This window comes from Budorcas taxicolor, chromosome 11, assembly GCF_023091745.1.
Source record: "Budorcas taxicolor isolate Tak-1 chromosome 11, Takin1.1, whole genome shotgun sequence".
Classification (NCBI taxonomy): Eukaryota; Metazoa; Chordata; class Mammalia; order Artiodactyla; family Bovidae; genus Budorcas; species Budorcas taxicolor.
In genome coordinates, this window is record NC_068920.1 from 165,308,662 (window position 1) to 165,334,190 (window position 25,529).

General features: G+C 65.6%; 1 protein-coding gene across 1 annotated transcript; it reads left to right on the forward strand.

Annotated features, from left to right (window-relative positions):
* The first annotated feature begins 771 nt into the window (after positions 1-771).
* Positions 772-25,473, forward strand: GRIN1 (glutamate ionotropic receptor NMDA type subunit 1). Its single transcript, XM_052647487.1, has 21 exons — positions 772-1,029; positions 3,203-3,337; positions 6,436-6,612; positions 8,508-8,570; positions 9,268-9,368; positions 14,037-14,158; positions 14,229-14,403; positions 15,901-16,045; positions 16,142-16,225; positions 18,265-18,406; positions 18,505-18,632; positions 18,817-18,981; positions 19,359-19,477; positions 19,590-19,702; positions 19,775-19,923; positions 20,034-20,191; positions 20,555-20,716; positions 20,829-20,938; positions 21,048-21,193; positions 22,386-22,496; positions 24,848-25,473. The coding sequence occupies exons 1-21, from the start codon at positions 772-774 to the stop codon at positions 24,914-24,916; spliced, it is 2,832 nt and encodes a 943-aa protein (XP_052503447.1). The 3' UTR covers positions 24,917-25,473.
* The last annotated feature ends 56 nt before the right edge of the window (positions 25,474-25,529 follow it).

A 25,529-nucleotide genomic window follows, 5' to 3' on the forward strand; every position in this document is an offset into this window, starting at 1 on the left:
CAGCCGGCAGAGTCAGGCCCCGAAATATCACTGACTGCGGGTGAGGACTCGTGCACGCGCGCGCGCACGCACACACACACACACACACTGGCGCGAACACATTCGGTCCTGTTAAAGGACACAGGCGGCCGCCTGCGCTGACACGGACTCTCCTCACCTCCTCACGCTCGACTCCCTACAGGTGCGAGACAGCCTAGGTCTCACAGTCTCAGCGACCCGTCCACACGCGCGCACACACGCGCACACGCGCGCGCGCACAGGCGTCCCCCTCTGGCGCGCGCTCTGAAAATCGCTCTCACGAACGCAGGCGCACAATCTGGCGCGGGAGGCGCCCCCGCTCCCGCTCCGCGTTGGGAAGCGGGGGCGGCAGGAGGCGCAGGCGACGCTAGCCGCGCTCGCCGCTCCGCAGTCGCCGCAGCCGCCGCAGCGTCGGGACCGGGACCAGCGAAGCCCGCGGAGGAGCTGCCGCCGCCGTGTCCTCGCGGCGCGAGGCACCCGGAGCGGCAGCGAGACCCGCTTCAGCACCGCGGACAGCGCCCGCCGCCCGGGCCGCGCTCCAGGGACCCACGCGCTCCGGGGGCTGCCTGGCTGGCCGAAGCCTCGCGGCACGCGTCCCTCTCGCGGGTGTCGCAGAACTAAGGCTCCCGGGGAAGACGCGGCGCCCTCCGTCCGCGGGATCGGGCGCGCGCAGGACGGCCGGGGCTTCCCGCAGGGGATGCGCGGACGGCCCCGTGTTCGCGCCGCCCAGAGCCAGGGCGCTGCCCGGAGCCCATGAGCACCATGCGCCTGCTGACTCTCGCCCTGCTTTTCTCCTGCTCCTTCGCCCGCGCCGCCTGCGACCCCAAGATCGTCAACATCGGTGCGGTGCTGAGCACGCGGAAGCACGAGCAGATGTTCCGCGAGGCTGTGAATCAGGCCAACAAGCGGCATGGCTCCTGGAAGATCCAGCTCAACGCCACCTCCGTCACCCACAAGCCCAACGCCATCCAGATGGCCCTGTCTGTGTGCGAAGACCTCATCTCCAGCCAGGTGCCCGCCCCCCACTCACCGGGCTCACGCGGTGCTGGCCCCTCCCCTCCCCCACCCTTCCCCCCATCCTCCCTGCTTCAGCCTCCTTCCTTGCCGCTGTCCTCGTTTCATTCCATCCTTCCCTCGCCCTCTCGCTCCCCTTGAGAAAGGACCCAGAGGGCTGGTCTCGCCAGCAGCTGAACACCGGGCATCAGCTCTGTGTCAGCCCCAGACCAATCGCCTGTAACCGGGGCTTGCCCTCACCAGGCATCCAGCTGGTGTGTGTGGGCGTGTGGCTGTCTGTTTGGTCACTGTGTATCTGGGTGGTGGCGGGCACCCCAGGCCGCCCACGAGGCGCTGGCCTGGCCACACGCAGGACGCAGGGCTTTAAACCAGATGGGGCCCGGGGCCATCTTTATTCCTTCTTGGAGACCGCCATCCCTTCACCCTCCCCCACCCCCATCCACAGTCCTGCCTGACAGGGGAAGTGGCCCACGTACTGAAGCAGGGTGCTCTCTACGGTGGGGATGGGGACGACCTGTGTGGGAGACACCAGGGCTCAGCGGCTGGCAGCACACACTCCGGGGGGGAGGACACAACTGGCGATTTTGCCTGCGGAGCTGTCCGCCCCCGGCTCCGCACCTGCTGCACCCCAATGAGACAGCCCGATCACTGCAATGCAGCCCTTTATGTAAGAGGCGGACCGACCCTGGGCCAAGTGCTGCTCACACACACTCATCCACGGACACTCATGCTCACATGTGCGCACATATTTATCCACGTTTGTGCACAGAGATGCCTAGACTTAAACTAGCACTCACTCATGCATGTTGGCATGGGGTAACCCACTGCAGACTCATTAACACAGACGCCCAGCCCCACGCATCTCCATGGGCACATGCATTCCTGTGCCAGATAAGTGAACACACGCTCAAGTGTGCACACACATGCACACACACACAAGCAGACACGCCGGGGCATGCTGTACACACACACACCCAGCACACACTCGTGAGCACGGCATAGCCACACACGCACACGCATGCTCGGGCACACACTGACCAGCCATCTCTGGGTGCAGATGGGGTCAGGGAGGGAGAAGGGGTAGGGCCCTTTATGGGGATCCCTCCTCCCACTTACAGTTTTGCTGCCTGTGGGCACCATTCTCCCAGGGATTGCCGGGAGCCGTGGCAACAGCAGTAGCTCTCACTCACTGCCGTACACTGTGGGCCAGGCGTGGGCATGGCAGCCGTCACCCCCACCAGCACACTCCCACCCATCTGCAGAAGCAGAGGGCCCTGTGGCTCAGACAGGGGAAGGCACAAATGGGACAGACAGGGCCTTCCAATCTGAGGGCAGCTCAGAACTACCAGGCCTTCTGCCCCATCTCCCTGCCTTGGAGGTTGAGCCACTGGTCCAGGCGGGAAGTCCAAGCCTCCTTGAGGATGTGGCCAGTGCCCAAGTCAGCACTGTGTCTGGTTCAAACCAAGCGGGGCTCAGCCTGCTGCTGGAAGACATCAGCAAGAGGCCTGGGCCTCTGGGTGGCTCCTTGTCCAGCTTCTCCCACTAGTTCCTAATTCTCGGTCTGTAATTGTCCCTGCAGGCCTTCTGGAGACACCCTCCATCTCTGGAGCATTAGCCTCTGTCCACCTCTGACCCAGGATGGGGGTCAGTGGGGCTCTGGGTGTGGGTCTCCCCAGCCCACAGCGTGGAGGCGTGTACAGCCCCAGACAAGACAAAGACTGGCCTTCGTCCTCCCGTGCAGCTCAGGGCAGCCCCCCAGTGTGAGGGGCAAGAGGGGAGGCCCCGGACAGCAGGAGCATGGGGAGGGGCCTGTCGTCTCTCTGTGTGTCTTCTTAGCCCTTGGAGTCTTGTTTTTAAATTATTTTCTGTTTGGTGGTGCTGGGTCTTAGCTGTGACACTCGGAATCTTTAGTTGCAATATGTGGGATCTGGTTCCCTGACCATGGATTGAACCCAGGCCCCCTGCACTGGGAGTGAAGCCCCAGCCACTGCACCACCAGGGAAGCCCAAGTCCCTGGAGCTTGCCCTCTCTCTGCCTCCAGACGAGGCGCAAGTGCCCCCCAGACACACCCCTGCCTGCCGTGCTCCGCCTCTGCTGCTGCTGGCCAGCCGGCTCTGGGGCAGGGCCTCCCACTCCCAACTCGAGCTGACTGTGTCCCCTGTCCCCGCAGGTCTACGCCATCCTAGTTAGCCACCCACCTACCCCCAACGACCACTTCACACCCACCCCCGTCTCCTACACAGCCGGCTTCTACCGCATCCCCGTCCTGGGGCTGACCACGCGCATGTCCATCTACTCAGACAAGGTAAGCCTGACCGCGGTGCCCCTGTTCGCAGACCCAGGGCTGCCAGCAGCTTCCTGCGGAGGGGGTGCGGGGCATAGGCAGAGGGGCTCAGATCACGGGCTTTGGGCCCCAGATGATATATTCAGGCACACTCACAACTCACACCAGAATACAGTCTCACAGAGACACACAGACTCACCCACATACATGCACACCGGTACACACTCATAGCACTCACACTCACACAAACTCACAGATGCGAACATATCTGTACACTCGCGCCTGTGTGTGCACAGTCACACACAGTCACAAGGCCATTCACCTGCTCTTACATACGCACACACTGATGTTCACACATGTGCTCACACCATCACCCACTCATTCATGCTTGTTTGCACCCTCACATAAAACCACCGTGTTCACTCCCCCACACTCAGGCCCATCACACACTGTGCCAGGCACACACACACTCTCACATGCACACTCACAGTAGCACACACCCGCACACACTCCGGCACACAGCCCACTGACAGGTGACAGGTGCCAAAAGCAAGCCCCGGGGAGCAGCAGAGGCCCTTGTGGGTCACAGGAGGGACAGACGGGACAGCTTCCCCGATAGCAGAGCAGGGGCCCTTGGGAGAGGGGGTTCTCCAGGAGGAGGAGACGCCTAGAGGGGCGGCGCCACCAGGGACCAGTGAGGGTGTAGTTTCCAGGCCCCCCAGAGGACGCAGCTGGAACAGGATTGAACTCGGTGCCGGGCGAGCCGAGGAGGCAGCTGGGGGCTGGTCTGGGGGTTGCGGTCCTCAGGGCTGCCTCGTGGCCCTCGGGCTGGGCATCTGGCCGGAGCCGTCTAACCGTGGAGCAGCAGCTGGGAGAGCAGAGGGGCCCCCGAGTCGGGCTGGCAGGAAACTCGCCCCCGAGCAGTGAGGAGCGGCGCTGGCTCGCACACAGCTCCCCCGCAGCGTCTGCGCCAGCTCTGGCAGGACCAGTCAGCTGGGAGCAAGCGCCACCAAGAGGCCGGGACGGTGGTCGGCCCGCTCCACTTTCCCCTTCAGACCTGGGGCTTCCTGCATGCTCAGCCGCTCCATCGTGTCTGACTCTGCAACCCCGTGGACTGAAGTCTGCCCAGCTCCTCTGTCCATGGGATCCTCCAGGCGAGAACACTGGGGTGGGCCACCTGCAGACAGACTGTGGACGCTGGCTCGGTGTCAGCACAGAGGCAGAGGGCTGGGCTCTTGGGAACCTTCCAGCTCTCCCCATCTTCTCCAGATTCATCCTGTCCGGAGCCCTGAGCTCTAGATAACCCACCTGAATCACAGAGGTCATCTCAGCCAGGCCTGGGGTGTCCAGGGAGGTCAGGGACGACGGCAAAGACAGAGCAGAGTGAGGGGTCCTCTGGGACGACCCCTGTGGGAGGAGGCTCGCGGAGGCCGGGCACCCCTCTTCCTGAGGCTCTGAGAACCACAGCCGCAGCAGAGCCTCCCGAGCTGCTCAGAGGCACTTCCCCCTCAGCGGTGAGTGGAGGGCTCCCTCCTGTGCCTTCCAGCCTCTGCCTTCCGCACCTCTCTGGGCGCCAGGCCCGAAAAGTGCCTCCAAGGAGGACAGCAGCCGGGCGCCCGGGGAGGCCGGGGAGGGGAGCTCTCTCCCAGGCATGATGCGGGCTGTCACGGACTCCCACCCCAGATCCAGACCATGGCCCAGCACGAGGGCACACCTAGCAGCTGGACCTTAGAGCTCCACCCTGATCCTTCCAGAGCAAACCCCTGACCGTATGTGCCCAGAAGGCAGGCCAGGACAGCCCAGGCCAGAGCCAGCCCGACACCCCAGCCACAATGCCCTGCAGCCGTGCCACCTGCCGGAGGACAGACAGAGGCAAAGGGGCATTCTTGAGCCCAGAGGCCAAGGCACGGAGAGGGAGCAGATGAACCCCTGGTTCGGGGTGGTCCCCAGGAGCCCTGCTCCCTGCACAGACGCGGAGGCTCCGCGCTGAGGGGGGCGGAGCCTGCTCAGCCCCTCACCCACAGGCGGCACCCTCAGAGCAGGCAGGGCCAGGGTGAGGGTTAGGGCAACAACCCCCAGCGAGGCCAAGAGACAGGCGCGTAGCCCCAAGAGGGAGGTCTCCTCAGAAAGACGGTTATACGAATTCGAGACGGACCCGTGGGGGTCTCTGAGATGCTGGGCGTCAGCAAGAGCTTTCTGAGCCTGAGTAGCTGAGCTGGGGTGTCTGTGGGGAGGTGGGGGAGTCACCCCAGGAAAAGTTCCACAGACCCCCCGCCCGTCTCAGTCAGGGGGCTGGTGGGCAAGCCGAGCCTGTTTCTCAGATGAGATGATGTGGGGTGTGGGAAGGAGTCGGGGAAGCGAGGCCCCCGGGTCTGGGGTCTGTACGTAGCGATTAGGAGCAGAGACCTGGCGGGGTCTCCGGCCGCTCGCGCTCTGGCGGGGTCTCCGGCCGCGCGCGCCCTGGCGGGGTCTCCAACGCGCGCGCCCTGGCGGGGTCTCCGGCCGCGCGCGCCCTGGCGGGGTCTCCGGCCGCGCGCGCCCTGGCGGGGTCTCCAACGCGCGCGCCCTGGCGGGGTCTCCAACGCGCGCGCCCTGGCGGGGTCTCCAACGCGCGCGCCCTGGCGGGGTCTCCAACGCGCGCGCTCTGGCGGGGTCTCCGGCCGCGCGCCCTGGCGGGTCGCGCCGCCCTGGCGGGGTCTCCAACGCGCGCGCCCTGGCGGGGTCTCCGGCCGCGCGCGCCCTGGCGGGGTCTCCGGCCGCGCGCGCCCTGGCGGGGTCTCCAACGCGCGCGCTCTGGCGGGGTCTCCGGCCGCGCGCCCTGGCGGGGTCTCCGGCCGCGCGCGCCCTGGCGGGGTCTCCAACGCGCGCGCCCTGGCGGGGTCTCCAACGCGCGCGCCCTGGCGGGGTCTCCAACGCGCGCGCCCTGGCGGGGTCTCCAACGCGCGCGCTCTGGCGGGGTCTCCGGCCGCGCGCTCTGGCGGGGTCTCCGGCCGCGCGCCCTGGCGGGGTCTCCGGCCGCGCGCCCTGGCGGGGTCTCCGGCCGCGCGCTCTGGCGGGGTCTCCGGCCGCGCGCCCTGGCGGGTCTCCGGCCGCGCCCTCAGCCCTGCTGTGCCTCGCAGAGCATCCACCTGAGCTTCCTGCGCACCGTGCCGCCCTACTCCCACCAGTCCAGCGTCTGGTTCGAGATGATGCGCGTCTACAGCTGGAACCACGTCATCCTCCTGGTCAGCGACGACCACGAAGGGCGGGCGGCCCAGAAACGCCTGGAGACGCTGCTGGAGGAGCGCGAGTCCAAGGTGAGGCGCGGGCCGGGGCGCGCGCGCAGGAGCAGGAGCGGCGAGCCGCCGCCGTGTCTGTGGCCCGTGTGAACACCCTTCTCTTTCCATCGTGCGTGGTCAGCACCACTCCGTCTGGCGAGCGCCCGCCCCAGCCTGTCCTCGGCTCATTTCACTCGCTTTTGCCATTAGTCGAAATCTCCTTCGTGTCAGTCCCTGCGGGGCGAGGGCAGGACCACCTGGAGCTCCGCAAACACCCCGCCCCGCCCCGCCCCCTCCCCTCCCCCAGCCCGCTCAGGCCCCAGGCTCGGAACTCACTCGGGGCGCCACCTCGCCCCAACGCCGCCCCTAGGGCGTCCCCTCAGTGCGGTGGCCCCACGCGCCGCGTCCCTTGCACAAAGGCTCGGTCCCCTCTGCTGTGACCCCTCCCGTGTCCTCTTGCTGGCCTCACTGCGCAGCTGCCGTCCGCCTAGCCGCTGCCCACCAACCTCACAGAAGCCCTATCCAGGGGTGCCTGCCAGCCCCACTCCCAGTCTTGGCCCTGCCCCTCTTCGGCCCCTTCTCTCCTTCCCGCCCAGGCTCTGGACCCCTCCTGGGGACCAGTTAGGTGCCTGGTTCTAATTGACTGTTCTTGCCCAGCTGACCCCCATCCCTGGGGCGGTGGCAAGACCAGAGTGGTGTTTCTGGGGGTCCAGGTGACCCCCCCATCCCTCGTTGTCCACCCCCACTGCCAGAGGAAGCCCAGGGTCCCGCCTCCACCCAGCCCACAGCCGCGGGTGCTCGGCACCCGGGCTGTGCCCCTCCCGGGTTGGGTGGTGGCCAAACCAGGCAGAGAGGCCCAGGCAGGGGAAGGCCCTGGGAGGCAAGACCCAGGGATGGCGGGCTTACGCGCTGTGTGCAGAGGCGGAGTTGGCTTCAATAAGCTGAGTGCCAACCCAGGTGCCCCAAGGCGCCATAGGGCCTGAAGGGAAGAGCGGGCATCAGCTGGGGGGAAGCAGAGGGCAGACCCAGAGGGCCCTGGGGGTCCTGCTTTAGGGGACGGGCTGAACCTAGGAGGGAGGGCTGGCTCCCAGGGCTGCACCAGGCGAGTGTGTCCCCTCCCTTGGTGGCTGCACGTGTGCCCAGTGCATGCTCACACACACGCTCCCTCCTGCAGGCACGTGCGGTTGCTCCCAAGACCATCCACTCACACTCCCGCTGTCCCAGACTCAGGCCCCAGGGGCCCTCCACCGCCCCCCCCCCCCGGAGGTCCAGCAGGCTCACAAGTGGCGTGTGCCCATGAGCAGGCTCACCCCGAATTCACACTCAGGTGCCTGCACGCACACATGTGCTCAGACGCGCTGACCCTCATCCCGCCCCTGCCGCAGGCTCACTAGGCCGACAAGCGCACGTGGACGCCCGCAGATGCGCCTGTGTCAGGAACGCCCGCCACAGCCGCTCAGTGCCCGCGGGCGGCGGGGCAGGCGCCACGCGCCAGCGAGGGCAGAACCCTGGGCCTCCCAGAGGGCAGAAGGGGTGCTGGGGGAGGGACGCCGCCCCATGCAGGACTCCCGTGGCCGGGGGGGTGCGGCGGGGACCCCATGGCAGGTGCATGGCAGGGTTGGGGGCAGGAGGGGTCCCCAGGGGGTGGGTTTCGCTTGGACGCAGACAGGCCCTCCCTCTCTCCTGAGCTTGACTGTTTCCATGAGCGCAAGTCCACGCAGGCAGGGAGCCTCCGTGGCCCCCGCGCCCCGCATCCCTGCCCCAGCCCGGCCCGGCCCCAGCCCCGCCCTGGCCTAGGTGTTTGCGAGCTCCAGGTACGTGCCCGTCTGCAGACGTGCCGAGGAGGTGGTGTGATTGCTTTAGCGCCGTCATTTTCAACCGTTTATAATCTTCTTCTGTGTCTGCATATTCTCTCTGTGCACATTATTCATCAGAGTAAAAAAAGGAACTATGAAAGCCTCGACCAACTGTCCTATGACCACAAGCGCGGACCCAAGGTATATATGCATGGACGTGCACGCCACCCACGACTAGGGAGCCCCGGCCGGGCGCCTCGGCCACCAGGGCTGCCGTGGGCCCAGCCGCGCCATGCCGCGGCCGAGCAGAGAGGAAGGAGAGCCAGGTCCAGAGCAGGCAGCCTAGGCAGGAGAGGCCGGTGCCGGCCGCCGGGCCCCCGCCCGCAGGCGGCCCGCAGGAGGAGCGGCTCTCTGGGGAGTGCATGTGAATCTCCGGGCCCCCGGGTTTCCTCGCGGAACCCAGGAGGGAGCCCGCCCGCCCGCCTGCAGTCCAGTCCGGGCCGCTCCCGCAGGGCCGGCGGACAGGCCCCGGAGGACCTCCCGAGGTTTTGGAAAAGGCGGCCGTCTCCGCCGTTTCGGATTGCGTTCCAAAACTCTTTCCTGTTTCCTGCCCGCTGCACGCCTCTTTCTGAGTCTCGGTCCACTTCAACTTGCATGCTCAGTGCAAAAGTGAGGCCAGGAATGAGAGGAGGAGAGCGCGGAGTGCAGAGAGCGGGCAGGAGGAGGACGCAGGAAGGCCGGCGCAGCAGGGCAGGCAGCTGGCAGCGCAGGCGGCAGGCGGGCCGCGGCGGCCCTAGGGCGCGGCCTCGGGGATCCTAGCGGCTGCAGCTCGACTCTCGCCCCTGAGGCGCTGTGTCCCCGCCCCGGCCGCCTGCTAACACTCCCGCTCACACTGCAGGCGGAGAAGGTGCTGCAGTTCGACCCGGGGACCAAGAACGTGACGGCGCTGCTGATGGAGGCGCGGGAGCTGGAGGCCCGGGTCATCATCCTCTCCGCCAGGTGAGGCCAGGCTGGGCCGGCCACCCGGCCACCTCGGGGCCAGGCCCAGGGTGTGCCCTGCTGATGCTGGGCTTTGCCTCCCAAACGCCCCCTTCACCACCCCCACGCACACACAGGGCCTTGGGGATGGCAGAGGGATAAGCCCCTGCCCTTAAGAAGGCAGAGGTGGCCTGGGCGGTAGTGGCTGACCGGGGTTCTGGGAGCTGGTCGGGGAGGGGTCCCGGGGAGGGGATGAGGGGCCTGCAGAGAAGGTCCACGGCAGGGAGAGGCCGGGGCCCTGGGGTGGAAGGGTTGGAGCGGCCAGACTAGGCAGCTACGAGAAGGGAACCGGTTAGGGACCTGACCACCTGGCTGCTGCTGGAGGGGCCTGGCCCCACCGTGACCTTGGAGCTGAGCCCCAGTAAAAGCCTCCCTTTGTGCAAATGGCTCGTCCTGTGAAGGGAAGGCCAGGCCACCAGAAATAGGAGACGGAAGCGCCCTGCCCCATGGGACATGGGGGCCTGGGGAGACCTGCCCCACTGTCCGCCTGTCCCAGAAGCTTTGCAGGCTCCAGCAGGGGTGGGGTGCCCTGCCTCCCGTCTCCCCCGGATAGAGCCTGCTCCTTGGGCTGGAAGGCAGTTAGCAAGCACTAATCCCCCACACAGGCACACGCACTCGCACTCACACACATCCACTGAACACACATCACACACATGCTATCTACACGTGTACTATACACACACGTGTGCATGCAACCTGCTTCTCTGTTCTCGTGTACACGTCTGTGCCATATACACAGGACATTCATACACACACACAGGCACACCACCACACACCACACACACGCACTCAGGGACACTCATACGCACACACAGGCACACAGCCACACACCACACACACACACACTCAGAAGATACTCATACACACACAGGCACACCACCACACACCACACACACATACACTCAGGGACACTCATACAAACACAGGCACACCACCACACACCACACACACATGCACTCAGGGACACTCATACAAACACAGGCACACCACCACACACCACACACACACACATAGGCACACAGCCACACACACACACACACACACTCAGGGACACTCATACACGCACACAGGCACACAGCCACACACACACGCACTCAGGGACACTCATACACACACACAGGCACACAGCCACATACACACACACTCACAAGACACTCATACACACACAGTCACACTGCTACACACACACACACGCACTCACACGACACATACGCACACACAGGCACACAGCCACACACACACACTCGCCACTCATACATACACACAGGCACACAGCCACACACACACACTCGCCAGACACTCATACACACACAGTCACACCGACACACACACACACACACACATGCACTCACAGGACATTCATACACATACAAGCACACTGCCACACACCACACACACACACTCAGGGACACTCATACACACACACAGGCACACAGCCACACACACACACACACACACTCACAGGACACTCATATGCACACAGGCACACCACCACACACCACACACACGCCCACTCAGGGACCCTCATACACACACACAGTCACACCGCCACACACACATAGGCACACAGCCACACACACACACACACACGCACTCAGGGACACTCATACAAACACACAGGCACACCACCACACACCACACACACACACATAGGCACACAGCCACACACACACACACACACACTCAGGGACACTCATACACGCACACAGGCACACAGCCACACACACACGCACTCAGGGACACTCATACACACACACAGGCACACAGCCACATACACACACACTCACAAGACACTCATACACACACAGTCACACTGCTACACACACACACACGCACTCACACGACACATACGCACACACAGGCACACAGCCACACACACACACTCGCCACTCATACATACACACAGGCACACAGCCACACACACACTCGCCAGACACTCATACACACACAGTCACACCGCCACACACACACACACACACATGCACTCACAGGACATTCATACACATACAAGCACACTGCCACACACCACACACACACACACTCAGGGACACTCATACACACACACAGGCACACAGCCACACACACACACACACATGCACTCACAGGACACTCATACACACACAGGCATACTGCCACACACCACACACACGCACTCACAGGACACTCATACACACACAGGCACACCGCCACACACCACACACACACACACTCAGGGACACTCATACACACACACAGGCACACCGCCACACACACACACACACATGCACGCACAGGACACTCATACACACACAGGCACACAGCCACACACCACACACACAGACACTCAGGGACACTCATACAAACACACAGGCACACAGGCACACACACACACACACACACACTCAGGGACACTCATACACACACAGGCACACCGCCACTCACCACACACACACACACTCACAGGACACTCATACGCACACAGGCACACCGCCACACACCACACACACACACACTCAGGGACACTCATACACACACAGGCACACCGCCACACACCACACACACACACTCACAAGACACTCATACACACACAGGCACACCGCCACACACCACACACACACACACTCAGGGACACTCATACACACACAGGCACACCACCACACACCACACACACACACACTCAGGGACACTCATACACACACAGGCACACCGCCACACACCACACACACACGCACTTACAAACACGTGCTCACCTAGACACAAGAGCAGACACACCACACCGGCACACGCCCCACACCAGCACACACGTGCTCACAAACATAGACTTGTGTGCCACACACTACCCAGGGCACAGGCCCCACACATGCACATACACGGCCCGTGGAGGCACAGCGTTCACCGACCACACGCCTACCTCTTGAATCCACTCGTGGCCTCTGGATTCAAGCGGGAAGGAACCCCTGCCCTCACACACTGGCCCTCAGAGCAGAGAGGCCAGAGTCCCACTGCAGGGGACCAGCTGGCCGGGCACAGTCTGCCCCTGGAGCCCAGGGATGCCAGCAGGCCCCTGGGCAGGGCCGCTGCCGCCCTAGCTCACCCTGTCCCCCACCCGACCCCCCGGCTCCTCCTCACGAAGCCTGTTGAGAGCATTTTGCAGAGCGACTTCATTAAGCCAGTCTTAACTTTTGAGCAGTTTTCTCTTGAGCATGTCAGAATCTCTAATTTGTTTCCAAAACGTTTTTTTAAAGTAATCCTCCTGAAGTTGTCTTTACGGGATCAGTTATTTCCATAAAACAGTTTGATGTCGATCAGGCTTTTGTCTGCAACTGCTTTACTGAAGGTATCGATTTACACAGACACAAGCATAGGTGTGTGCTCACCACCAGTCCAACCTCACAGACCTGGATGGTGTCAAGCAGACAGGCCCCTCCACCAGGCTTTGGGGGAGCCACGCCCCGACATGCATGCACTGGTGCCACCAGCCGTCTTGGCTGGGTGCAGCCTGAAGCACCTCTCTTTGGGGTTGCGTTCTTGTTTAAAGCAAACATGAACGTTTGCATTTTTCCCTGAGAAAATTGGGGGCTGACTCCTAGGGTCCCTAGGGCTGCCTGGGTTTCCCACATCAGCCGTTGTGAAAATAACGCCCCCCCAAGACCATCTCCCGAACTGCATTGTCTCCCGCTGCCCATGCATTAGAGAAGCAAAGTGTCCGTCATGTCTGGGGTCAAGTTCCACCCTGCAGGGAGAGGAGGTGGGAGTGCCATCAGGCCCAGGGTGCTTGTCCTGACCAGGGGGATCCCATCCCTAGGGGGCGGGGTGCACAGAGGCTCAGCTGTGCGGAAACACAGGAGCTCAGGGCAACGTGTGCCTGCAAGGTGAGGCCTGGGCTCTGTCCTGCCAGGGGCTCTGCCCTGGATGGTAGGGAGAGCACCCAGGGCTGGGCACCCAGAGATGCTTGTTCAGACTCCAAAAGGGAGAGCAGGTGCCCTCAGCGCCCCAGTGGCTTCTGCTGCGATGCTCAGGGCAGCGCCCTGGCATTTGGTCCCAGCAGCATCCAGAAAGATCCCAGCCTCTCAGTTCACACGCTCAGGCATGGAACCAGAGGGGTGTGGCTTGCCCAGGAAGCTGCAGGAGCACGGGCTCAGGGGTGGATTATCAGACACAGACCCCACCCTCCACTTCCCACCGTGCGCCTTGGCTCCTCAGTCCCTGTCCTGCCAGGGATCCTGTTCTGCCTGCCTCACAGGGAGGCTGTGAGAATTAAATAGAAAGGTGCATGGAAAGCATTCAGAATAGTGTCTGGTATGGGTGAGCAAGTTACCCGTCAATAATGGGCCATCACTGCCTGTGTCATGCTAACCCTGTCCACAAGAGCAGGGGGCCAGTAAGAGGCCTCTGGCAAGCTCTGGGGGTCTGGGCCCCACCCCATCACTTCGGGGCTAGTCTTCGGGCCCACGTGCAGTGCCGGCTGGGGGAGGGGCCAGGGTGGGGGCTGCCCCCCATCTCTGCAGTGCCCCCAGGGCTCCCTGCAGACCAGGGGCGGGAGGCAGGGGAAGGCCACACTGTGGAGGGGGACCTGGGAGTCGAGCAGCCGCCGCCGGCCGCGGGTGGGGAGAGCTGGAGTCCTGGCCGTCACCCCGCTCTGCCCCACAGCGAGGACGACGCTGCCACCGTGTACCGCGCAGCCGCGATGCTGAACATGACGGGCTCGGGGTACGTGTGGCTGGTGGGGGAGCGCGAGATCTCGGGGAACGCCCTGCGCTACGCCCCGGACGGTGAGTGCTGGGCTCCGGGGTCCCGGTGGGCAGGCGTCCCCCGCGGGCTCTAAGCCAGCCCTTGCCCCAGGCATCATCGGGCTGCAGCTCATCAACGGCAAGAACGAGTCGGCGCACATCAGCGACGCCGTGGGCGTGGTGGCCCAGGCCGTGCACGAGCTGCTGGAGAAGGAGAACATCACCGACCCGCCGCGGGGCTGCGTGGGCAACACCAACATCTGGAAGACCGGGCCGCTCTTCAAGAGGTGGGCGGGCCAGTGGGCGGGGCCGCCCCTCAGGGTGGGCGGGGACGTTCTCCGAGGTGGGCGGGACCGCTCCGTCTGAGGGGGTGGGACGGCTGTTCCAGAGTGGGCAGGGCCGTTCTCTGTGGTGGGCGGGGCTGTTCTTCAAGAGGTGGGTGGGGCCACTTTCCTGGGTGGGCGTGTCTGATCCGTCTGAGGCGGGAGGGGCCACTCTTCCAGGTGGGCGGGGTCGCCCTGAGGTGGGCGGGGCCGCTCCGTCTGAGGGGGTGGGGCCGCCCGTCTAGGGTGGGCGGGCCACCGTTCCGGAACCCGAAAGAGTCGCTCCAGCCCAGCGTGCTGCGCCTACAGACACAGTCTCCTTCCCCACTCCTCTCTGCCCCCAACCTTGACTCCATCCTCACCTCCATCCCCGCTGTGATAACCATCTGGTCCATTTCCAACACTGACACCATCGCCTCGAATGTCACAGAAGCATGGCTGCCTCCATTGCCCCTGTCCCCACCTTTAAACACTGAAGCCAACGTGAGACCCCACCCCAGTCCCCAGGGTGACTAACAGCCCTGGGGAGGAGGATCCTGCCTCGGGCGGGCACTGGGAGCTTCCTCAGGCCCAGGAGGTCAGACAAAGATTTTGGGGATGGCACCCAATCCTGCTTCCCTGGTGACTCAGGTGGTAAAGAATCCGTCGGCAATGCTGGAGACCTGGGTTCGATCCCTGGGTTGGGAAGATCCCCTGCAGGAGGGCATGGCAACCCACTCCAGTATTCTTGCCTGGAGAATCCCCATGGACAGAGGAGTCTGGAGGGCTACAGTCCCTGGGGTCATGAAGGGTTGGACAGGACTGAGTGACTAAGTACATCCGAGGCTGCCGAGAGCCAAGGTTGGCAAGAGACACAGTGGGTGGCCACAGCAGGGCAGGAGTTAACACAGAGAACCCTGGACACCGCGCCACTAGTGTGGGGAGGCCCAGTCGGTCACCAGCACCCACCCCCAAGTAGCAGGCGCAGAGTCCTGGCCGCGGTGCTCACAGCAGGAGCACACACAGCTGCAGACACGCAGCATATGTGCACACAGGCACACACGTGTGCGTGTAGATTCGGAGAGGCTCACGGAACATCACACCTGTGCCACAGCTACACGCACAGGGCTGCACCCCATACAAAGACCTGGTGTGTGACACATATATGGCCCAGTGGACACGCCACACACATACACACACGCGCGCGCGCGTGTGCACACGCAGGAAGATGAGCCCTCAACCCAGCCTCCTCCACTCACTGGTGAGCGGGCCACCGCGTCCTCCCGGGGCTTCTGCCACCTCACCTGTAAAGCTGTCAGAATCAAACGTCCCAGCCCACAGGAAGCCCTCAAAACAGGGTCCAGAGCCGAGGAGCCGCTTGACTGGCGTGGCTGTGCCGTCTGTCTGGGCTCGCCCTCCAGGCGGCTCTCAGTGAGAGCAGGGAGTGCATCCCTGATGGCCCAACCACACTGCCCTCTCCAGGGTGCTGATGTCTTCCAAGTACGCAGACGGGGTGACCGGCCGCGTGGAGTTCAACGAGGACGGGGACCGGAAGTTCGCCAACTACAGCATCATGAACCTGCAGAACCGCAAGCTGGTGCAAGTGGGCGTCTACAACGGCACGCACGTAGGTGGGGGTCATGAGGGGGTGGGGGCTGGGGCCTTAGGGCCCTGGGGCCGAGACCCCTGCGTGGCCACCTCCATCTCATACTCCCACCCCCAGGTCATTCCCAACGACAGGAAGATCATCTGGCCGGGCGGAGAGACCGAGAAACCGCGCGGCTATCAGATGTCCACCAGGCTGAAGGTGGGGCCCCGCCTCCCTGCCCCGGTCTCCGTGCACCATGGCCTCCATCCTGTGCCGAGGGTGCAGTGAGGGCCCTGAAGTGACTAAAGGTCCTGGGACCAGCCCAGCACCCACTGCACACACCTGGCGCGGCGGAGGCGCTGGGAGAGGCAGTGGGTGCAGGAGAGGAAGCCCAGCCGCCCGGCCCCTCCTGACCCCATCCCGCTTAAGCCTGGGGCAGCCATGTGGACCAGGGCTCCCCTGGGGACAAGGGACAGACCGGTGGTCTTTCTGTGGACTTCAGTACTCTGAGTGCTGAGCCCCAGTCCTGGAGATGATGCCCCCACACTCTTCGTCACTCCTCCAGGTGGTCTCAGCCCACCGCTCACCCTTGGCCTTCCTGGCCTCCTGCTGGGACTGGCTCAGACTGTCCTTCTGAGCCGGGTCTCCCCGCGCTGGCCAGCCCCTCTGTGACTCACTGGGCCTCTGGGAGCCCCTCCCCTGGGACCTCATCTCTCACAGCTTCTCTTCCACGTCCCGACTCTGGTACGCTCCTTCAGGCTCATCCCAGGATGCCTCCCAAGAGTCCCTCCCAGACTGACCCACACCAGGACCAGGCTGGTGCCCGAGCTCACGAAAGGCAAGGAGCCTCACACCGCACTTCTTGTGGTGCCCCCAGGTCCTCTCGTGACCTCCTCTGCTTTCTGAGCTACCCCACCCCATGGTCTCTCACTGGGCCTCTTTGTCTGCACCTGCCCACAGGGCACCCACCCTCTCTATGGGCAGAAGGGATTTCCCCAAGCCAACACTCAGGAAAGACGCCTGGTGTTGAAGAGTCTGAGTGTAAAACAGACAGAACAGATGGCCAAGATGGTCCCCTACAGGCTTCGAGAGCCGGAAGGCCTCTTAGAACTTTTCGTGTGTCGCTTATTTTTTTGCCACTTAACTGTTTATTTTCAACTTAGTTCTCATTGGAGGATAGTTGATTTAGTGTTTGTTTCTTCTGTACAGCAAAGTGACTCAATTATACACACACATATAGCCACTCTTTTTAGGTTCTATCCCCATATGGGTCACTGAGCGCAGTTCGCTGTGCTATGCAGTAGATCTTATTAGCTCTCTATTTTACGTGCAGTGGTGTATGTATATGTCAATTCCAATCTCCCGGTTTATCCCTCCTCTGTCTCACTGATTTTTTTAAAAGCATGAGCATATTACTTGTATAATAGAAATGGCGATGAAAGTTTTAAAGGCAAATAAGCCCCTTCAGGGGCTCCCAGTCCCCTGCCCTTGGGGGAGCTGGTCACCCTGCAGGAGAAGGGGCCTCTCTCACCAACCCCATTCACCTCATAGACTCAACCCCAGCACCATGTCCCCCGGGACCGCTGATCCTGTGCAGTGACTGGCTCAGCTCCTCTGCCTGCGTCTATCCTGCCTACTCCCAGCCTTCAGGGCTCTGAAGGACAGAGAGGAGAGAGTGCCCAGCGTGAGCCCCAAGGAGCCCCTGGATTGAAGAGGCTACGGCAGAGAGGGCAGTGATCGGACAATGACCCACTGCGGGTGGAGGCTGAGGCCAGGAGAAGCTGGAAGAGACAACAAGGGCAGTCCCTGCGTGTCCCTAGTCCTGGGCAGGCTCTGAGTGGACATGCCCCTGTCTTCATGGCAGGGGTGGGGGCAGGGGGTAGGCTCTGGGCTGGGACAGGGAGGTCCTCAGCCTCAAGAAGTCAGAGAGGGGGCTCAGGGCAGACTGGACATCTGGCAGGCTCCACTGACCAAGGGACTGTTCCGTAGGCCAGGACCCGAAGGAAAAATGGCCAAGAGAAGGCACGGTGTTCCAGGAGGCCAGTTGCCCTCTGTGCACTGGGCGAAGCCTTGGGGTCTGGCGCCCCTCCTGGGGGCAGCAGGCTGATTGCTGCCTGAAGCAGCATGGGGTGGGGTGGGGTGGGAAATGTCAGGGATCTGGGGAGGGGGGCTCCAGGGAAGTCTGGGTGCTGAGAAAAGGGCAGCGCCCAGGACAGCCCAGGGCTGGTGGTCCAGGCCTTATGTCCCCTCGTCCCCAGATCGTGACGATCCACCAGGAGCCCTTTGTGTACGTCAAGCCTACGCTGAGCGACGGCACGTGCAAGGAGGAGTTCACCGTCAACGGGGACCCGGTCAAGAAGGTGATCTGCACCGGGCCCAATGACACGTCGCCGGGCAGCCGTGAGTGCGGGGCGGGGGCCAGGGGCACTGGCCTCGGGCGGGCAGGGACCACGTGCCGGCGAGCCCCTCGCTGACCGCACCGCGGCCCCGTTCGCCAGCGCGCCACACTGTGCCTCAGTGCTGCTACGGCTTCTGCATCGATCTGCTCATCAAGCTGGCGCGGACCATGAACTTCACTTATGAGGTTCACCTGGTGGCCGACGGCAAGTTCGGCACGCAGGAGCGGGTAGGAGTGGTCCCTAGGAGCCGGTCCCTAGACCGGGGCCTGCTCCCTGGAGGGTCTTCGGGGGGCGGGGCCTGAGCCTGGGAGGAGTCTGGAGTGGGTGACCCATGAGATGGGTCGGGGCGGGAGCCTGTCTGGGGAGTGGGGTCCGCGGTGTCCGCGTCCCCACCGGCGGGTCGCCCCACAGGTGAACAACAGCAATAAAAAGGAGTGGAACGGGATGATGGGCGAGCTGCTCAGCGGGCAGGCGGACATGATCGTGGCCCCGCTGACCATCAACAACGAGCGCGCGCAGTACATCGAGTTCTCAAAGCCCTTCAAGTACCAGGGCCTGACCATTCTGGTCAAGAAGGTGCGCGAAGGCCCGGCGGGGCGGGGCGGCGTCCCCGGGGGGCGGGGCGGCGTCCCCGGGGGGCGGGGCGGCGTCCCCGGGGGGCGGGGCGGCGTCCCCGGGGGGGCGGGGCGGCGTCCCCGGGGGGCGGGGCGGCGTCCCCGGGGGGCGGGGCGGCGTCCCCGGGGGGCGGGGCGGCGTCCCCGGGGGGCGGGGCGGCGTCCCCGGGGGGCGGGGCGGCGTCCCCGGGGGGCGGGGCGGCGTCCCCGGGGGGCGGGGCGGCGTCCCCGGGGGGCGGGGCGGCGTCCCCGGGGGGCGGGGCGGCGTCCCCGGGGGGCGGGGCGGCGTCCCCGGGGGGCGGGGCGGGGGGGCTGCCCTGACGGCCTGTGGCCCCGCAGGAGATCCCCCGGAGCACGCTGGACTCGTTCATGCAGCCCTTCCAGAGCACGCTGTGGCTGCTGGTGGGGCTGTCTGTGCACGTGGTGGCCGTGATGCTGTACCTGCTGGACCGCTTCAGGTGAGCGCGGCCCGGGCACCAGACTCCTTTACCCGCGGGCGGGCGGGGCGGGCGAGGGCCGGGGCAGGCTGCCCCTCCCGCCCTCTCCCGCCCGCCCTTTGCGCCCCCGCAGCCCCTTCGGCCGGTTCAAAGTGAACAGCGAGGAGGAGGAGGAGGACGCGCTGACCCTGTCTTCGGCGATGTGGTTCTCCTGGGGCGTCCTGCTCAACTCAGGCATCGGGGAAGGTGAGGCGACGCCAGGCCAGGGCCCCAGCCCGCCCCGCCGCCCGCCCCGAGCTGACGGTCCTCTGCCCGCAGGCGCCCCCAGAAGCTTCTCGGCGCGCATCCTGGGCATGGTGTGGGCGGGGTTCGCCATGATCATTGTGGCATCCTACACCGCCAACCTGGCAGCCTTCCTGGTGCTGGACCGGCCGGAAGAGCGCATCACCGGCATCAACGACCCGCGAGTGAGGCCGGGCCCGGCTGGGGGCTGGTGAGGGGGGCGCTCAGCCCCTCCGCTGCGTGGGGTGGGGCGCGGCCGGGGAGCAGCCACGAGCCTGGCTCTCTGACCCCGCAGCTGCGGAATCCCTCGGACAAGTTCATCTACGCGACGGTGAAGCAGAGCTCGGTGGACATCTACTTCCGGCGGCAGGTGGAGCTGAGCACCATGTACCGCCATATGGAGAAACACAACTACGAGAGCGCCGCGGAGGCGATCCAGGCCGTGCGCGACAAGTGAGGGGCGGGGCGGGGCCAGCGAGGGGCGGGGCCATCCAGGCCGTGCGCGACACGTGAGGGGCGGGGCGGGGCCAGCGAGGGGCGGGGCCATCCAGGCCGTGCGCGACACGTGAGGGGCGGGGCGGGGCCAGCGAGGGGCGGGGCCATCCAGGCCGTGCGCGACACGTGAGGGCCGGGCGGGGCACGAGTGAAGGGAGGGCTGGACTGGCTGGGGGCGTCCACACCCACACCCAGTGTCCCGGCCGTGTGGGAACCACGGGGAGGGGACAGACGGTGGGTCCCCAGCTGGCAGGAGGAAGGCTCGCGGGGAGCCAGGGCCACGTGGAAGCGTGACCCCCGTGACCCCGCCCTTGCCCGCAGCAAGCTGCACGCCTTCATCTGGGACTCGGCGGTGCTGGAGTTCGAGGCCTCGCAGAAGTGCGACCTGGTGACCACGGGCGAGCTCTTCTTCCGCTCGGGCTTTGGCATCGGCATGCGCAAGGACAGCCCCTGGAAGCAGAACGTCTCCCTGTCCATCCTCAAGTGAGCTGGCCTCACCCGCCCCCTCTCCGCCCCGCCCCGCTCTGCCCCGCGAGCCCCTCCCGAGGCCCACCCCGCCCTGTCCCGCCCGGGCTCACACGCCTCGTCCATCCAGGTCCCACGAGAACGGCTTCATGGAAGACCTGGACAAGACGTGGGTTCGGTACCAGGAGTGCGATTCGCGCAGCAACGCCCCTGCTACCCTCACCTTCGAGAATATGGCAGGTGGGTCCCCTCCCCCCTCCCCCGTCAAGGCCCCTGCTGAGCCTGGATGGACGCCCCAGGGGGCCGCAGCGGGAGCAGTCACAGCTGAGGCACTGGGTGTCCCCCCCAGGGGTCTTCATGCTGGTGGCTGGGGGCATTGTGGCCGGGATCTTCCTGATCTTCATCGAGATCGCCTATAAACGGCACAAGGACGCCCGGCGGAAGCAGATGCAGCTGGCGTTTGCGGCAGTGAACGTGTGGAGAAAGAACCTGCAGGTAGGGCAGGCCGCCCTCCGAGGCCTGGTGCCCACGGCCCGGCCCGGCCCGGCCCTCCTCCATCCCCGCAGGCGGAAGCGCTGGCTCTGGCTCCCAGGAGCCCAAGTGGCGAGGACTGGAGCTGGGAGCCACAGCCGAGGCCGCAGTGCTGGGGGCCGCCTGTGGGTGGCCGCCTCTGCGAAGCCGGGCTCCGAGCGTCCACCTGGCCCCTCTGTCTCCAGAGTCACCCACCGAGGCCCATTCCGTAGGAAGGCAGACTGAGGCAGGGTAAGACAGGGACCCAGCTGGGTGTAGTGTGTGAGTCCAAGGCGCAGTCCGCCATCCCTCGCCGCCCCACGCCCCTCCAGGGCCCGGTTCCCTGCCGCCCTGCTGTGCTCCATGCAACCGCATTCTGAGCTGGTCAGCCGGCCCTGCTGGGCACCCCAGGCTGCACCCGTGGGGCTTTGCCGGCAGCAGGGGGCGGGCTGCCCACAGCCCACCTGGGCCGGGCTCGTGCCCCACGGGCAGCCCCGGGCTGCCCCAGCTCTTCTCTTCCTCTGGGTGCCTCCCCAGAGCCTGTGTCCTGGGAGGAAGCCGGTGTTGCCGAGAGGGAGGGCCGGGGCCGGGGTCGCCGGTGTCCCCACACCTCTCATCTGCCCACCCTTGCTCTTGGGACCTGGCCGCTGCTCCCAGTGGCGGGCGCAAGGCCCACCTGGCCATCAGACCTGAGGCCAGGGTCCCAGGAGCCGCCTCTGTCTCTTTCTCACTCCAATCCATCTCGCCACCTGCTTTTAGTTCCCTCAGCCCCTTCCTAAATCTCGGTGCGCTTCCTCTGAGGTCAGAGTGCCTGGTGGGGCCTGTGGGGGTGACTCACCCTGTGTTCAGGGGGTTCCTCCTCCTTGGGGCACCGTACAACAAGGGCACCTTGGAGCCAGGGAACCAGGCAGAGCTTCCTGGAAGATAGCCAGCTGAGGACCCCACCCCGCCTCCCCGAACCCAGTCCCAGCACAAGGAAGGTCAGGCCGGAGACCCCGGCAGCAGCAGAGGCCTCCTGCGAGCGTGGGGCCTGTGGCTGGTCCGTCCAGGACAGGGAGGCAGGCAGGAGCGAGGGCCCGCGCGGCCAGCCAGGCTGGGCAGCAGCCCCCAGGAGCAGGCGAGGGCAGGTGTGGCCGCCGCCCTCGGCCGTCTAATCACTTGTGCGTGTTCATTTTAGGATAGAAAGAGTGGTAGAGCAGAGCCCGACCCTAAAAAGAAAGCCACACTTAGGGCTATCACCTCCACCCTGGCCTCCAGCTTCAAGAGACGTAGGTCCTCCAAAGACACGGTAAGGGGAAGAGCGCCCAGTCCCACGTGTCCGACTCTCCCCTCGCCCCCGTGTCTGTGTCCCGTGCGTCAGGCCCGCCCTCGCCATCCCACCATCCGCCTCTGCCCGCGCGGCCCTTCTGCGCTCACCGCTGCCCGCCCGGCACACTAGGGCCTCTCTCGGACTCTGGGCCCCTCTCTCGGCCCTCGCCCGCGGGCCCGCCCGCCGGGTTGTCTTCCCCGTGTGTCTCTGCGTTAGTCTGCCCCCCGTGCCATGACGCCACGCGCCATCTTAAAGCCATGTCATGTTGTTGGTCAGCCAGCCAGCCTCCCCACTCAGGGCTGTGCCCGCAGCCCCGGGCTCGCAGGGCCACCCCGTCCCGGGCTCCTCAGCCGTCAGGAGGCCACACCACCTCCCTGTCGCGCCCGTCCCTCCAGCTTCTCCCAGGGAGAGGCCCACTGCCCTCGCTCCCTCCCTGCGACGTCCGTGGAGGGGAGCCTGTGACGTCCCACCGTCCATCTGTCTGGCTGCCAGCCCTGCCACCCAGACGCCTGTCTCTCGTGCCTCACCAGAGCCATGCCTGTCGCATCCCCTCCGTGTGGTCTCTGTGTGGGCCGGGGCTGGGGGGCCGGGCCCGGCTCCATCTGGGTGGACGGCTGGGGCCTGGAGTTGGCACAGGCCCCTGGCCACAGGGGCCGTCAGATGGGGAACGGGTGGGACCAGAGGCGGCGGCTCCCACCCCAGGCCGAGCAGGGGCCCTGCGGGAGGCGTGCTGGCAGCACCTGGGGGTCTGAGAACGGGGCGGGGGGGTGGCCCCGAAAGCTGTGGCTGGCAAGCCTTGGGCACCGAGGCTCAGGGAGGGGAGACCCCCATGGAGGGGAGCAGTGCTTCAGCACCTGACCCCTAGCCCCTTCAGAGCCTGAGCCAAGGGTTCCCTGCCTTCCCCCTTGGGCAGCCTGTCTCTGTCCCGAGTGTGTGTGCTTGAACCCCAGGCCTCCAAGACTGGCCTAGCCCTGCTGGGAGCGTCCCCAGGTGAGGAGGGCCCGCCCAGGGCCAGCACAGCCCTTAGCCCATCAGCTTCCCTGCGGTTCAGGGGCGGCTTGTCGTCCCGTCCACAAGGAGCCCCCAGTTCACAGGCAGCATCACCCCAGTCTTACGATCCAGGTGGAAGCAGGATTTGTAGCCCCTGCCCACAGCGCAAGGGAAGAGGGGCAGACGCAGGACACACAGGGCGCAGCGCAGAGCCATCCAAGTCCGGGGTGAGGCCACCACCTGCCCCAAAGGGGCCCTCGAGGCCTGGCTACTCCACTGCTAGGGCTCAGCACAGGCAGAGTGGCTGGACAGGGGTGGCCCGAGGGGCAGAGCACAGGCCTGGAGCCCTGCAGCTCGGGAACTGGGTGGGGCCTGAGCCAGGGGCCCCGCCGGGGGCTGGGAGAGCCAGCAAGGACCAGTGGTGGGGCAGCCGGGGAGGGGGCGCCCAGCAGACAGAGCTCTGGGGCCAGGCAGGCGAAAGGAGGGGCAGGAGAGTTACACAGGCAGTGGGCCACTTTCCGAGGGCAACAGAATCCCACCCCCGTCCCCGCCCAGAGCCCACTCACAAGCCCCTTAGCTGGCCTGGGCACAGCTCAGAGACCCTCAGGGTGCCTGTCCCGGGACACGCTCCCAGCAGACTCCTTGCCCGAGCCTCCCCGGGGACCACCCTCCAGGCCAGCTCTGGTGCCACGTGGCATCTGGGGCTGGCCGGCCCTGCAGGGGTGACTGGGGACACTGCCAGCTGGGGGCTGGGCGGGGGAGGGCAGCCCAGCCCCCCCACCGTTTCTAGCTGGGCACCTGCTCGGAGGGAGGCCTGGGTGGGGGGCTCTGTCGGGAGGGGTGGGGTCAGTGCGGCCGCTGAGATGCGCTGCCCCTGTCCCGTGGCTGGTCTGGGCCAGGGCGGCACTGGGCGCTCAGGGCTGGGTCCCTGGTGGCCGGCGGGGCCAGCGGGTATTGATTGTTGGTTCTTATTTATAGAGCACCGGGGGTGGACGCGGCGCTTTGCAAAACCAAAAAGACACAGTGCTGCCGCGACGCGCTGTTGAGAGGGAGGAGGGCCAGCTGCAGATGTGTGCCCGGCATAGGGACAGCTGAGACGCCCTGCCCGCCCTCCTCTGCCCCCTCCCCCGCAGACAGACAGACAGACGGACGGGACAGCGGCCCGGCCCACGCAGAGTCCCGGAGCACGACGGGGGCGGGGGAGGAGCGCCCCCCAGCCTCCCCCAGGCCGCGCCCGCCTGCCCGCCGGTCGGCCGGCCGGCCGGCCCACCCGTCCCGGCCCCGCGCGTGCCCCTGACGGCCGGGCTAACGGGCGCCTTGTCTGTATTTCTATTTTGCAGCAGTACCATCCCACTGATATCACGGGCCCGCTCAACCTCTCAGATCCCTCGGTCAGCACCGTGGTGTGAGGCGCCCGGAGGCGCCCACCCGCCCCGTTAGCCCGGCCAAGGACACTGAGGGGTCGTGCTGCTCGGGAAGGCCTGAGGGAAGCCCGCCTGCCAGAGACTGCCCACCCCGGGCCTCCCGTCCGTCCGTCCGCCCTGCTGCTGGTGGGCAGCCCCTGCTGGACTGAGGCTCGGACGAGAGCCGCTGAGGACGGGCCAGAGCTGAGCTGGCTGGGCAGGGCCTCAGGGCGCTCCGGCAGAGGCAGGGCCCTGGGGTCTCTGAGCGGCAGGGGGAGCAGTTGACTCGGCCCGGCAGAGGGGCTTGGCGCAGAGACTGGAGCCCCATCCTTCCCGGCCACTCCCAGAGCTACGGTGGGCCTTAGCCCGGGCTGGCTGGGCCACCCCTCCCGCGCCCTCGCACCTCACGGCCTCCACCCCACCTCCCCCTTCCTGCCTGTACCCCTTCTCCGCTTCACCCCATCCTCTGAGCTGGCCCTGCCCTTCCTGGACTGCAGACCCTGAACTCCACCCGCTGGCAGCGCCTCCCTGGGGCGCGCTCGGGCTCCCCACTGCTTCCCACCTTCTCCGGACCCTGCGAGGGCTGAGCCTTCTCTTTGCCTCCTCCGCCCGCCGCCCA

Bases quoted from the DNA above. Each gene is read 5' to 3' on its own strand.
- GRIN1 (XM_052647487.1), top strand. From the start codon at position 772: ATGAGCACCATGCGCCTGCTGACTCTCGCCCTGCTTTTCTCCTGCTCC. The intron at 6,613-8,507 runs GTGAGGCGCGGG...ATTATTCATCAG, and splicing joins TGGAGGAGCGCGAGTCCAAG to AGTAAAAAAAGGAACTATGA. The intron at 19,703-19,774 runs GTGAGGCGACGC...CTCTGCCCGCAG, and splicing joins CAACTCAGGCATCGGGGAAG to GCGCCCCCAGAAGCTTCTCG.